Source organism: Anabrus simplex, chromosome 4, assembly GCF_040414725.1.
Source record: "Anabrus simplex isolate iqAnaSimp1 chromosome 4, ASM4041472v1, whole genome shotgun sequence".
Taxonomy (NCBI): Eukaryota; Metazoa; Arthropoda; class Insecta; order Orthoptera; family Tettigoniidae; genus Anabrus; species Anabrus simplex.
In genome coordinates, this window is record NC_090268.1 from 426,948,810 (window position 1) to 426,963,587 (window position 14,778).

At 41.2% G+C, this 14,778-nt stretch overlaps 1 protein-coding gene across 1 annotated transcript in view; it reads left to right on the forward strand.

Annotated features, from left to right (window-relative positions):
* The window catches only part of LOC137500594 (uncharacterized), a 39,630-nt gene extending 30,428 nt beyond the window's left edge, over positions 1-9,202 (forward strand). The window contains exon 5 of the mRNA XM_068227536.1: positions 8,960-9,202. Within this exon, the coding sequence (XP_068083637.1) occupies positions 8,960-9,111 (152 nt within the window). The 3' untranslated portion in view covers positions 9,112-9,202. The remainder of the gene's footprint in view (positions 1-8,959) is intronic.
* Positions 9,203-14,778: the final 5,576 nt, after the last annotated feature.

The window sequence follows — 14,778 nt, forward strand, 5'->3', positions numbered from 1 at the left end:
TCGAAGCAAAACTAATCTGACAATTCAACATTTATAATATTATATTAACCCTATTCTTACATTCACTATCTATTTACAAAGGGAATATTAGCACTACAAAGTCATAACTGGGTACTCAACAGCTGTTTGGTCCTTCTTGGTTGGAGTCCAGAAGGATCCACAGGATGCGTCTATTCCATGTCGCTTCGGTGGGAGGTCACGGGTTCCAGATGTCCCTCGATGACTCTAGCAGAATCCATCGTCTTGGGGTCGTGAACACTGGAAAGATACTACTCACACCGGGTTTCAAAAAGACTCCCTCACTCGTCACAGTTAAATTACTTTATATTGTTATGACTGCGATCCTCCGCAGAATGAAAGTTACATATTTGTTAATCTGATTCCGGTCACAGCTAGGCTACCTCAGTCAGTCCAAGCTAGTACAGAAATCACTGTTTTGTCACTGCGATAGTTTAATATTCTGAATTAACGTGACATTGGCTTCCTATGTTTTTTAAAACCCTGCCTCGTATGTCTGTTTCTCTGTACTCAACTACAATGACACCGTCGTTTAGCACGATAATTTAGACCTGTGATTATGTATATATTTTATTACACGGACCTCGACTTTCTCACCTGTCTATTCCCGCAATTTTCAGTTTACTGACGTACAAACCACGGTCTCTCTCTCTACCACGAGAGATTAACTAAAGGACAGTTTTCCCCGTCCGATATTCAGCATACCACAGCGTCACAGTTTCGCGATGCGCACATACGACATAGTTCACGTAATTACGTTGCGCGTCGCGACCGATCCGCAATTCACACAGCACTATCGCTCAATTACAGTTTTCTACCGACAATTCGTATGAGAAATGACACATTTTTTCACTCTCGTTTATATCCACATTTTCTACACAAACACAAAAGGAAGGCCTACCACAGAACGGCCGTACGGTTGCCTCATAGATTTCAGTCGACTGACCTGCCACCCTCAGAAGTGCAAGCATATATGGTCTCACATGTAGTGGGGGAGTGAACAGATACGCGGTCCCTACTCCAAATTTTAAATCTCCAGATCTATTAAGACTATGGAAATCAGCGATGCGTCAGATTGTGTGGCTCACCGATCACTAATACTTGATGTAACGCGGAACGCAAAACGATCAGTAGTATAATAATAATTCGGCCGTATATATCAAGGGTGCAGCGGGGAATTACGTAATTCCATTGACGCGTAATTTCATAAACAATATTATATTATTTTTGTACCGGGAGGTACACCTCTACGCCGCACTCTTAAATCTTGCGCCAATAAAACTCGATTTGTACTGTAACAATTTTTCTCAGTTGCTGGAAATTTCTTTTCCTCTTTTCTAAATTTGTAAATCTTTTGTCATCATTTCCGGTCTCGCGAATTCATCCATCCCGGCTGCTTGCGCAAGGAGGAATTGATTTATGAATTAACTATTACAAATGTTCAATCTGGAGGCACGGTTGCGGCAGATACCACTAACCTCAAAGAGTCATTAGAATTACCTATTAGTCTCCCAAACTTGGGAGAGAAGGATATTGATGAGGCTCTGTCCACCATCACTGACAACACTCCTGAGCTAGCTTCTGTAGTAAGTGTTTTTGAAGCAAGTGATCCATCTCCAAACCAACTTAAAAAATACAGGCTAGATTGTTCCATTTTTACCATAGAGTTAGCGATCTATTGTCTCTAAAATTAAAGGAAAGTCATGCCAACGAGGCGAGCAATTTAATTGATCATCTATCAAAAAGTTCCAATAAAGTTAGCCAATTGTTAACTGGGGTAGCTGCTCCCAAAACTGACCAGCCCACTGTGGTAAACATGGCTAATGAGGACGATTCTTCCAAGGGAGAAGAAGGTAGAAAACCTGCGGCAACTCAACAAACGTCTGGCTCATCTGGAAATGAGTCTGATCGTCGTACCTGCATTCCACCTTTCTTCTTAAATAACGATGTGTCTGAAGCTTCTTCGTCCCCTAGGCCGTTACCTACTATGTCTCCTGGGTTCAGTAGTTTGCCTCATCGTTTGGCGACGTTGCTTAGGGGTATTTCTAAGTTTTCCATTAATTCCACTAATGATATCATTGCATTCTTAAGGTTTTTAGTTGAATTCCAAGATCACGCTCTAATGTTTTCTCTTTTGCCGTGTCAAATTCTTCAAATTATTTACCCTTACTCCATAGGTGTCCTCTCGGACAAGATCGTTAGAACCATCGCTGAGCAATCCTCTATAGAAGACTTCCATGCACACCTTTTGGCAAATTTCATTCCGGCTCGAGTCATGTCTTCCTTAATTCGAAGCTACTATCACAGAGTACAGCGACTGGATGAAAATCTTGCCGATTTCATCCAAGACATTAAGTTCTACACTAGGTTATTTGCTCTTCATTTTCCTGAGATTCAAATTGTGCAGGCCATTGTGGAAGGAATTTCACCACCCTATAGGTCATATCTGTGTTTTGCATCGCGTCCTCAAACGTTTGCTGAATTAGAGGCTATGGCTGTCTCAGCCGAAGGAGTGCGGTATGCCGACACCTTACGTGTCGCTAAGGAGCCCCCTCCGTCTTCGAGTAATTTTCGGCCCCAGCCTCGCCGAATTTCCACAAGCCGCAAAAGTTATGCTTGTGGGTCGGCAGATCATCTCCGGAACAAGTGTCCTTTGATTAAATCCAATGGGGCAAACAATGGAGCAGGGTCATCCCAAGGTTGTTTCAAATGTGTCTCGTATTATCATATTGCCAAGAATCGTCCGAATGTTAATACACCCCTCCTGTTCAACTTCTGGCGAAACGTTCACCAACTCGAATAATAGGCAATGACTAGTATCTCCGGCTGAGTCAGTGTGTTCATCTCTTCAAGTCTCAGACCCTATTAAATCTTCCGAAAGCTCAGGCTCGGAACAAGGCAAAAGTTCTTCTAACTCCGCACTTGAATGCCCCAAGGAATGTCTTAGGATTGCGGCGGAGAGCCCCGAACTGGTATCTTTTCTCAAAATTGAGTTGAATCATGAACCGCTTTCTGCTCTATTAGACTCTGGGAGCGTTTGTTCTATTATTTCGGCTGACTGGTATTCTAAATTAAAGTCTGTTTGTAAACTTTCTGATTATTGTTCGTCTTTGGTTCAATGTGTTTCGGCTAACTCCTCTCTCTTAGAAATTTTAGGTTTCCTATATGACAAAACTAGGATTTCTAAATTTACTTGGAGAGTTAAACTGTTTGTGGCTAATCACTTGTCTTGCCCCATTATATTAGGAGCGGATTTTATGTCTCACACCGGGCTAGTGTTCGACATTCAGAGCAAGTCGTGCACTTTCAAATTTGCTAATAATTGTAAAATTCCGTTGCTAAAATGTAATTCTGTGTCATGTTCATCTGTTTCGCCTACCCAGGATGAGATGTTGTTAGACCTTAGAGATCGACCTGAGCAGCAGGCTGAGAGTATTCGTAAGTTGTGTCAGTCGTTTCCAGTTGTTTTCTCCGATACCGGTACTCTTGGTGTTACTGACCTTATCCATTACAAGATTGAGGTTACTGATTCGATCCCCGTTAGATTTCCACCTTATCGGCTATCTTCTCCTAAAATGAAGGCTCTGAAGGAGATCATCGATCAAATGCTAAAAAACGGTAAAATTCCACCCTCTAAGTTGGCGTATTCAACGCCTATTTTCCTGGTTCCGAAACCCCAAGGCGGCTTCAGGCCTGTGATTGACTATAGGGCATTAAATCGAAAGGTGGTGTTAAAATCTGGTCCTCTTCCCGACCTTCATTCTTGTTTTTCATGGTTTCGTTAAGCTAAGTTCTTCACCGTATTAGACCTTAATCAGGCGTATAATCAAATCCCTCTAACCGAAGAATCCAAATATCGCACTGCTTTTGCCACGGATTGGAACTTGTATGAGTACAACCGCGTGCCTTTCGGGATCCCCACGGAGCAGCTGTGCTCACTACACTGCTAGATAGGCTCTTCTCTGACATCAAGTTTGAATACTTCTACCGTTATCTTGATGATGTCGTCGTATTTTCTGAGACCTTTGAAGAACACCTAGATCATCTAAAAGAGGTCCTTAATCGCCTTAGTAAGGCAGGGTTAAGTGTGAAGTTATCTACGGTTGCTTTCGCTAAGCCTTCCATGTCATTTCTAGGGCATATTGTGTCGCCCGATTGTGTTTCTGTTGATCATTCTAAAACACAGGCCATCCGTGATTTCAAACCTCCTAAAGCCATCAAAGGCATTGCCAGAGTCATCGGCATGGTGAATTTCTTCAGGAAATTTATTCCAAGCTTCGCTAACAGAGCGGCGCCCTTGAACTTACTTCGTAGGAAAGGCGTCAAATTTGAGTGGGGCCATTCCCAACAAGCCGCTTTCGAAGACCTGAAATTAGCCCTTTGTAACGTCCCTGTCCTTGCGATGTCTGATTTCTCGAAGAAATTCCTCGTTCAAACCTATGCGTCGCCGTCGGCGGTGGCTGCTGTGCTTCTTCAAGAGACTGAACTCGGAAGGAGACCCATTGCCTATGCATTTTGCACACTACCGGCTCAAGAAGACAAGTATTCCATCTATGAACTTGAGGGTTTGGCAGTCTTATTTGCACTAGAGAAGTTCCGCCCCTATCTGGAACAGTCAAGTTCGGCTTGGAAACAGATAATCAAGCCTTAACTTGGGTCTTAGCTAGGCCGCGTCGTACTGGTCGTATAGCCCGCTGGGCCATCAGGATTTCTGCCTTCCAGTTTGATGTTAGGCATATTAGAGGATCGGAAAATGTTATTGCGGATGAATTAAGCCGCATGTTTGCTCATGATGTGGAGACCTCCGAACTGAAGAATAGCTCTTCTATTCCCACGTCAATACCTTCAGGTGTAAATGCCATTTTAACTGATGCCCCCATGTTGTTTAGGGATATGGAAAAATATCAACGTGAAGATCCTCTGCTGGCCTCTATTATGAAAACCCTTTCTTCTGGGGAACATGTCCTCCCTTATGTGTTGAGGAATGGGTTTTTGTGTTGCCCCTTGAGGCATGATCAAAAGATGAAAGTTGTGGTTCCAGCTGTTTTTGTACCTATGATCTTCAAGTACTACCATGAGACGCCATTAGACGGGTAATTTAGGCATCTCCAAAACTTGAGAAAAGATCCGAGAGATGTTCATCTGGAAAGGTATGGATGGTTAAATTCGTGAATTGGTAAAAGCTTGTAAATCTTGTTTGCATAGTAAGCCCACCTTGTCCACTAAGCTAGGGCTACTATCTTCTCATCAAGCGTCGTGCCCCATGGAACGCCTCTTTATCGACTAAGTAGCACCCTTCCCCCAATCAAAGGGAAATGCCAACAAATTCATTCTTGTGTGTGTAGATGGTTTCACAAGATTTTTCTGGTTATTTCCGACTAAGCAGGCAACCTCTCAGTCAACTATTGCTTGTTTAAATACCATATTTGCTTCTTTTGGTCCGTATCAATATTTAATTTCTGATAATGCTAAGGCATTTACCTCAAATCTCTTCCGTAAATTCTGTTTTGATCTGTCCATCTCTCATGTATTTACTTCGACGTATTATCCTCAACCATCTCTGGCTGAGCGGGTCAATCGTAATCTGAGATCGGCGCTCATTTCATTTCATCATGATGATCGTTCCAGGTGGGATACATCCCTGCATTGTTTGGCCTTCGCTTTAAATTCGGCGGTTCATGAATCTCATAACTTCACTCCAGCTTCTTTGATGTTTAAATTTGTGCCTAACACGCCGCTCTCTAATCTTTGGTCACTTAATGATATTCTAGCAGAGACAATAGATCCCGATAACATCAGAGATCTATGGAAGAAGTCTAAGGCCAATCTTAAAGTTTCTCATGAAAAGGTTAAGGAAATATATGATCTTGGACGGAGGCCTACCAAGTTAAAAGTAGGAGATCAAGTCATGGTTAAAACTTTATTCCCGTGGGCAAGCTTGCCCCCAAATTTCATGGGCCATGCATCATTTTAGATTTCCTGACTCCTGTTACATTATTGGTGAGCAATCCAGCCACCGCGAGGATCTTTAGGGTCCACATCTCCCAGGTTAAACCTGTGTAATTCGCTTTTTTTTGTTCATAGCCGCTAAACATTAGCAGGAGCTTAGAAAGTTATATTTTCTTTAAATCTAAGGCATTCTGCACTTTGGTTGTATTGTCTTACCTGTATGTATATTAAATGTACGATCTTTCCCTCCGGTTTTCCTGCTGTCCATTCCTGAGTGGCCATGACCAAGCCCCCGCCTCCTGCATATCCACACCGTGGCACAAAACACCTTCCACGACGCCAGGTCCTCAGCTTCACCAATACAGATCTTACCCTCTCTTTACAATTCACCAATATCATTTTCTCTCGCCGAGATCTTAAAGTTTCAGTGTCCCCGCAGCCGTTCGTGGGGTACGGGCCCACTCCACTCCCGTGATGTCTACCTGTGTACGGCGCGCCGGAGGCCATCTACCGGCAAAGGCTGAAGTGCGGCGCCCCTACCGCCAACTCATCTACGGAGTGTAAATACACTTCTGATCTGCGGCGCCCTTCAGGACGACTGCCCCTCTCATAGTAGTGGGAGAGGTGTATCTGAGTAGCGGGAGAGGTGTATCTGTGGGTACTTGATGGGTCCGGGCGACCTCAACTGGATATCGGCGTCAAAATTATTCATATGTATTTCACATTCCGTGACAACAAAGACACTCCAAAAACTGTTTAACTAGTTGCTACCTACCTACTTAATAAAATTAGATGTGTTTTTCTCTCCAGAGTTAAATAATAATATTTTTTTGAAAATTCTTCTGTGCCACCCCTTGGAAGGACATTTGGGGGTGTGAGAAGGTCTGTACCGGGAGGTACACCTCTACGCCGCACATTTAAATCTTGCGCCAATTGAACTCCTCTACAGGAGAAACACTGAACTTGGAACTAGACCTACTTAAACTTTTACTCAGAAGATGTCACTACCTTAATTTTGTGATTGTGAAGTTTTCAGCACTGTGTGAATTTCAACTTGTTTTTGTTTTCCGTTCATCAAGAAATTTGGACATTCTCTCATAGATGTCACTATTAAAAACTTCGATCACGCACGCTGGTGCGAAGTGAAGGAACCTTTTTCGAAGAAATTTTGTATTCTTAAGTTTTTCTTTACTAAATTTCGTTCATTCATTTTTGGGTTAGCAATATTTATCTTTTCTTTCCGCCAGTTTTGAATTTAGCCAATCAAGAATTTCTGTAATTAATTTCCAACCAATCCCATATTTCTTCTTCGATTTTGAGTGTAACTTTTGATTTTAACCAATAAAACTCTGTGGGAGTGCCTTGAATATTCATAAAAGCTCTCGAACTTTCCCCGAGGGTTTATAAACTGCGGATTTTCACGTCTCTTGTCCATTTGATCAACATCTAACTAAGTGTGTGCGTCTAGCAGGGGGCGGGAGGCGCCTCTTTCATCAGGCAGCAGTTCTTCAGCTAGGTATGGCCACTTAACATCTTCACCTTTTGCTAGCTCCGCAGTTTAACCCGAGGGATAGGTCCGAAACTTTAATATGTAACCAACTTCTCCAAAATGTAATTTTCTGCCGGCCTATATAGAAACTTCATAAAATCTTTAACTGTAAATCGGGGATAGAGAGTGATACACCATCTTGAGCTCCCCTTCATCTTGGTTTGAGGTACCGCATTTGTTTCTACCATGTATTAAAGTTATCTCCATCCGAGCAACCTGAGTAGTTTGGGATTAGCCCCTGTTTCGTGGGCCAAATAACCTATTGGTCTTTACATTTTTTTTTGTGGAGCTCAATCTCCGACTCCACTCCAGTTGTACTCGGGCCGTTTATTGAACCTGTTCTTTTCCACTAAGGATCCGTAGGCTGAGTACTAGATACCTCTGTGTAATAAGATTACTATTTGTAAATTTTGCCTTGTAAGGCCAGTGACTATTAGGTTTTTGCATTGTGGTCTTGGATAGGCTGGGAACACTGAGAGCACTTCTGCTCTTTTACAGTATTGTAAGAATGCCTCTGGGAGGCTTAATATTGTAATTGGGAGCAAGTGCTCCATATATTATGGGATTTCTGCCCTTTGAACTAATTGGTGCTTTGTAAAGTTGAGCTAGGAGCTCAAAATTGTAAAACTAGGGGCTTGTAGCCCAAGAGTGTTGTGTTAAAATTCTGAAATTTTTGGATCTTTCTAAGTCTTCTTTCTAAATGTATATGCCATTGTTATTTCACTAAGTGAAAAGTTGTTAAGATTTTGTTATTTTATTTTGGAAAATATACCCTTTGTTGAAATTTTAAATTAACTTTGACTCTGTAGTTAGACCCATTCATCCTGGCACCTTCTTTCACCTCTGCTGGTCCACGGGTAACCCCATAACATTTTTATTTTATAATTTTGGAAATGACCAAATATTATTACGGTTACTCCGACGTGCGCTTCATGTTTAATTTAAGCGTTATTTTGCCAAAAGTACATCTAAAGTCACCTTCTCACGTTGGCTCTACTGTGAGTCGGCATTTGGTTTAGGGGCGGAGTCAGATAAATCTGTTTTTCCTCTTGTCTTCCGTGTGAGTTAGGCGAGGATGTTACCCAAAATGATGAAACTGAGCTTCCATCCTGACAAATAAGCTCCAAGCATATACACTCCCCACATACTAATTTCGTAATAAATGTTCATAGTGACGATACGGTCACATTACACTGATAGTGAACATTACCATTCCTTTCTCCAGTTTTAGGACAAAAAAGAAAATGTAGCCGTTTGTAAATCGGACACTGAAGAAAAACGTTAAATTATTCTCAATTTTTATTTACTATTCTGCCTACACTGAGTTTCAAACCACTTCGTTATGTTACAGCATTATATATTTGCCCGTACATTTATGTACAACTTAGGTAAAAATCTAATTCTAACTTCTATTGTGGTAACAGTTTATACTTCTATTCACAGGTCAGCAGATGAACTCGACGGACTTCTTTGGGTGGCACCCAGGATATCCCCGAGGACAGGATAATTGTATGAAATTGGATGCTAGTACCCATAAGTGGACGTTCAACACAGAATGTCATAAGTCATTTCTGGTAATCTGCGAGCAAATGTAACTGTACTCTGAACTAAAGACATGTTATATTTCTGAATACTTGTACTGAAGAAACATTTAATAAAGACTTCATTACACTACTAGCAAATGTACCCATGCTTCGCTACGGCATTTTACAATTAATACGGATTTTTCTGTAAACTACCCTAAAGGCAGTGAGTAACATTATATTAAATTGCATGCCTCTAAGCGCTATCCTAGAAACAAAACAGGGAGAACGGAATACGTTGTTTCCTATGTACGGTAGACATGGGGGAAGTTTTGAGGATAATGACTGGCCACATTCCCTAATGCCAATCACAATCCAATTCGGGAATTATTAGATTAATGGCAGGTTCACTTGGCAACTACCATTCTCAATAGATATTCAGAGTTTTCATTATAAAGACAGGCCTTTCATGGTAATGCTAGTAATAGTCGAGTTCGAAAGATTTGATTATAACCGAGAAATGCAGCTCTATCTATTGTATCTACAAACGAGGCACGAAACAATCCTAGGACCAAAGTTGTAGATCTCTCCAAATACCGTTTAGCCACGATTTATCCAGAAACGAAGGTCTGTACCGACATTAAAATTGCATCCATATTTCGATACTTTCCGGTGCCAAAATTACAGTATATATTTGCATATCTTGGAATTTTCCTCAAAGGAGAGAGTGGCCAGCTTTCGAGATCAGCACTCGCATACATACGGAGTAATTAAGGAAGAAAGTTGAAATATAAAAAAATAGGATTATAACTTAGGACAGCCAGACAGTCCAGACGTGTAAATACTAACTGGATGTATTAGAAAATGAAATGTTCCGCCGCATTACCGACTATCAGCAGCAGAAGTTAAAACATAGGCAAGAAAATTAAAGTCAACACCAAAAATAACACATTAATATCAAACACTTACCGCAACATTAGCAAAATCCAACGGTTACCCAGAGACCATGAACCCAAAATAACCCCTGGTATGACATAAGTTGTTCTAACACTACCAAAAAGAACAAGAGGTTCATTGAGAACAAAAGGTACGTATAATTTTATTCAATAAATAAGAGTGAAAAGAGAGACGTAATTAGCATAAAATTAAAGGAATGAACGACCTAGAAACGAAACCATAAAATACTTTAAATCAAAATAGTGATGTAAAAATTTAAAATGTTCAGCCGAACGAAAAGGAAAAAGGAAATAATAGATTTACAATATTTTTAAAAACCTCCAGGAAATTGAGCACTTAATAACCTGTTTTACAATCCACCGGAAACCATTTCTTTGCTTAAGTTATTCTCTTCCATACTTTCAAACAATTTCATTTCCTATCATTATTATTATTATCCTTGAACAGTACCACCAACCCTCACAGTGATTCCACCAGAATTCACACCAGAGAAATACTCGAATTCATCGTACAGGAAAGCAATGCAACATCCAAGGTCATAGTTGAAGTCAAGAGGATGCTGAAGATGTTGAACAAGGATTGAGTGTGCCGTATTAAAAGGCTCTGTATAGCTTGAAGCAGACTGGCTGCTGTTGGCATCAACGTTTGAACGAGCAACTACTAAAGCTTGGTGTCAAACCAACGTCCGGCGATTCGAGCGTTTATGTGAAGGGTTCTGATGCTGATGCTCTCCTAATCATCGTTTATGTTGATGACATTTTAGTTTTGTCACGGAACTCGAGAAAAATTGACGAGGTCCACAAATTTCTACAAAAGTCATTTGAGGTCAAAGACCTGGGAGACATTAAGTACTGTCTCAGGATTGAGTTCTCTCGAGATGAATCCGGTATCACCTTGAAACAGAAAAGTTTTGTTAAGGACATCTTAGATCGCTTTCGAATGTCAGATTGCAAGCCCGTGGCCACACCAACTGAAGCTGGAATTAAAGTATCAAGATCAAGTACTTGGTCCAAGGATGATGGCGAGAGCCCCCCCCCCTCCCTACAGAGAGCTCACAGGTGCTCTTATGTACCTATCAACTGCAACGCGTCCAGACATATCTCATGCAGTGAGTGTCTTAAGCCAATACAATGATTCTTTTAGCAAAGGACAGTGGCAAGCAGCAAAGAGGGTACTGGGGTACCTGAAGGGTTCTTCTGATGTGGGAATCACCTTTGGAAGCGATACCAGTAATTTAACTGGCTATGGAGATGCTGATTGGGCTGCATGCATCAACGATCGCAGATCATACACTGGCTTTGCCTTTACAATGTATGGCGGAGTCGTATCTTGGGAATCCAGGAAACAACGGACAGTGGCATTGTCCTCAACGGAGGCTGAATATGTGGCCTTGAGTGAGGCTTCAAAAGAGACAGTGCACTTACTACGACTGGCAAGGGAGATAGGCATTAACAGCGTGTCGACTGTGCAGCTATATAACGACAACATTGGAGCTCAGAAGCTTGCTGGAAATCCTGTTTTCCACTCTCGGACTAAGCACATTGATGTGCGATATCATTTTGTACGAGAGGTTCTTTCATCGGGTGCATTCACCTCGAATACTTGTCAACTGAGAAGATGCCTGCAGATCTATTAACCAAGGGACTACAAAAGGATAAGCACTGGAAGTGTTTAGAATGTCTGGGTGTCAGAGGACTGAAACTTTGAAGCTGGTTCAGCCTTCGAGAGGGGGTGTTGAAAATATTTATATATATTCATATGACTCTGACTGAGCCACCATCAAGTAGCGACACCTACACACTACGTTTTCTTTGTCCATTCTGACACGTGACGATTGTAATCTCCATGTCCATTGTTTTCACTGCATCCATCTGTAATTTACGTATGTAATAAATAGTGTCAGTTTAATATAAACCGTGCTAACCTTATTACTTTCCGAAACATCGTGCCCTATTCAACAACAACAATAATAATAATAATAATAATAATAATAATAATAATAATAATAATAATAATAATAATAATAATAATAATAATAATAATAATAATAATAATCAGATAAATACAATTAAAATGAAATGCTTAATACTGTACCTAGATTGTTATTTAAATACCTGCATAAATCGTCAAGTGAAACAAATTTATAATAAAATTCTTATAATTGATAGCCGAAACAATAAAATACAATTGTGTGTTATTAATTACCGAACAGCATGATGAAAGCATAAACAATTAAGAACAAGTTACAAATTAGAAAGGCAATAACAGTGATAATCTACCTATATAATAATGTATGTGTGTTTGTGTATGTATGTATGTATGTATGTGGTGTGTGTGTGTGTGTGTGTGTGTGTGTGTGTGTGTGTGTAAATAACACATCTTCTCCTAAACCACTGGAGCAATTTCAATCAAACTTGGTACACTTACCACTTACTATCTGGAAACGAGCACTGCGGGGGTAAGCGATCCGTAGCTCCATTAGAAGTGGGGGTCAGGGGGGCAAGGTATATAAATAATCGAAAAAAGTGTCGAATCCATAGCTTTCTGGGTCGATGAGCTGAATAGTGACTCCCCCGATATTTTCAAAGTCAAAGTTCAGCTCCTTTACAGGTGGGGTCGAGGGGGGAGTGATATATATAAAATTAAACGGAAATAGTGTTGAATACATAGTTTTCGTGGTCGCCGAGGTGAATAGCACACTCCAGAATTTTAGTATCAAGTGACAAACCACGTGGGGGTAATACACCCCAGGAACCCTTAGGAGAAGAGGGAGCGAGGGGCTGAGATATAATAAGCATCGAAAGTAGTGTCGAATCCAGACTTTTCGGGGTCGCTGAGATGAATAGTGACACTCTGGAATTTTTAAAGTCCAAGTTCAGCCCCCTTTGGGGTAGGGGAGCGATGGGGGAGTGCTATATAAAATTAAACGAAAATAGTGTCGAATACATAGTTTTGGGGGTCGCCGAGGTGAATTGTACACTCCGGACATTTTTAGCATCAGGAGACAAACCACGTGGGGGTAAGACAGCCCAGGAACCCTTAGGGGCGGGGGGCGAGTGAGGTCAGATACACAAATTAACGAAAATAGTGTGGAAACCATACTTTTCGAGGTCGCTGAGATGAATAGTGTCACTCTGGAAATTTTTAAGTCCAAGTTCAGCCCCTTTTGGGGTGGGGGCGGGGGTGCAGTGATATATAAAATTGATTGAAAATAGTGTCGAATACATAGTTTTCAGGGTCGCCGAGGTGAATTGTACATTTCGGATTTTTAGTATCGGGAGACTAACCACGTCGGGGTAGGGCGCCAAAGGAACGCTTAGGGGCGGGGGGGGGGCGAGGGGGTGAGATATAAATATCATCGAAAGTAGTGTCGAATCCACACTTTTCGGGCTCGCTGAAATAAATAGCAACACTCCGGAATTTTTTAATGTCCAAGTTCAGCCCTCTTCGTGGTGGGGGAGTAAATAGTGTCGAATGCATCGTTTTCGGGATCGCTGAGATGAATAGTGACACTCCGGATTTTTAGTATCAGAAGATAAACCATGTGAGGGTAATACACCCCAGGAACCCTTAGGGACGGGCGGGGGGGCGCGGGGGCTGAGGTATAAAAATCATCGAAAGTAGTGTCCAATCCATAGTTGTAGGGGTCGCTGAGATGAATAGTAAGATTCCGGATATTTCATAAGTCCAAGTTCATCCCCTTTTGGTGGTAGGCGGGGGGGATTGAGATATAAAATAATCGAAAATAGTGTCGAATCCATAGTTTTTGGGGTAGCTGAGATTAATAGTAACACTCCCAAATATTTTAGACCTAAATATCAGCCCCCTTTAGTGTGGGGTAGGGGGAGTGAGATATAATAATACCGGTAATCGAATATACTGCCGAATCCATAGCTTCCCGTGTCGCTGAGATGAACAGTAACATTCCGGATTTTTAAAGTCCAACTTCAGCCCCCTTTGGCACACGGAGTGAGAAAGGGTGAAAAAATGAAATGTCAAAAATGACCGAGATAATAGACGTGTGTATATTCCGGTAAGACTTACAGGTATGACTTGCTACCTGGAAAATATACTGTGGGAGTAAAACGCCCCTAGATCCACTAGGGAAGGGGGTGAAATATAATCTATATGAATGAATGGAAGTCAGTATGGAGCGATTTATATATACTGTACTGCATATATATCTCAAGGTATAAAAATGAAAACAGACGTGAATTACTGTGACACTTCCAGGCATCACAGAAATTTAAAACTTGGTACCACACAAACTGGTGATTTCAGGATCCTCATAAAAATCGAAAATTCTCAAAATTCTCTGAGGGGGACACGCTGGGTGTTTCAAATCTGCATAACAACACATTCGGTGATATTTATCCAGAACCATATCCTATAGGGTTCATGGGCTTAAAGGTTTCCTGAAAGTTCTAATTTTTTACCCCTCTCCCACATCAAGATGGCAGCATAATCTCCCAGACGAGTTAGAAAATTAAAATTTGGCTAAATTATAGCTTTTAGCCTGTAACCGACGGAAAATTTACGAGATGTTTAAACACTTTACTTTTTACCCTCGAAAAATATCGAAATACGAGGCAATTTTTATGACGGTGCAGAACTTCCTTTCGAGGTATTTCGTGACTAAACGGTAAATCGTATCAAAAAGTGATGTCACAATATCCGTTCAATTTGGACTGATCTAGAACTTTGGTCCTATGACTTTTTATCGTATCTCTATCCCTTATGGGATAAATTTGGCTCTATTTCTGGATTTACCTAAATTTTGCT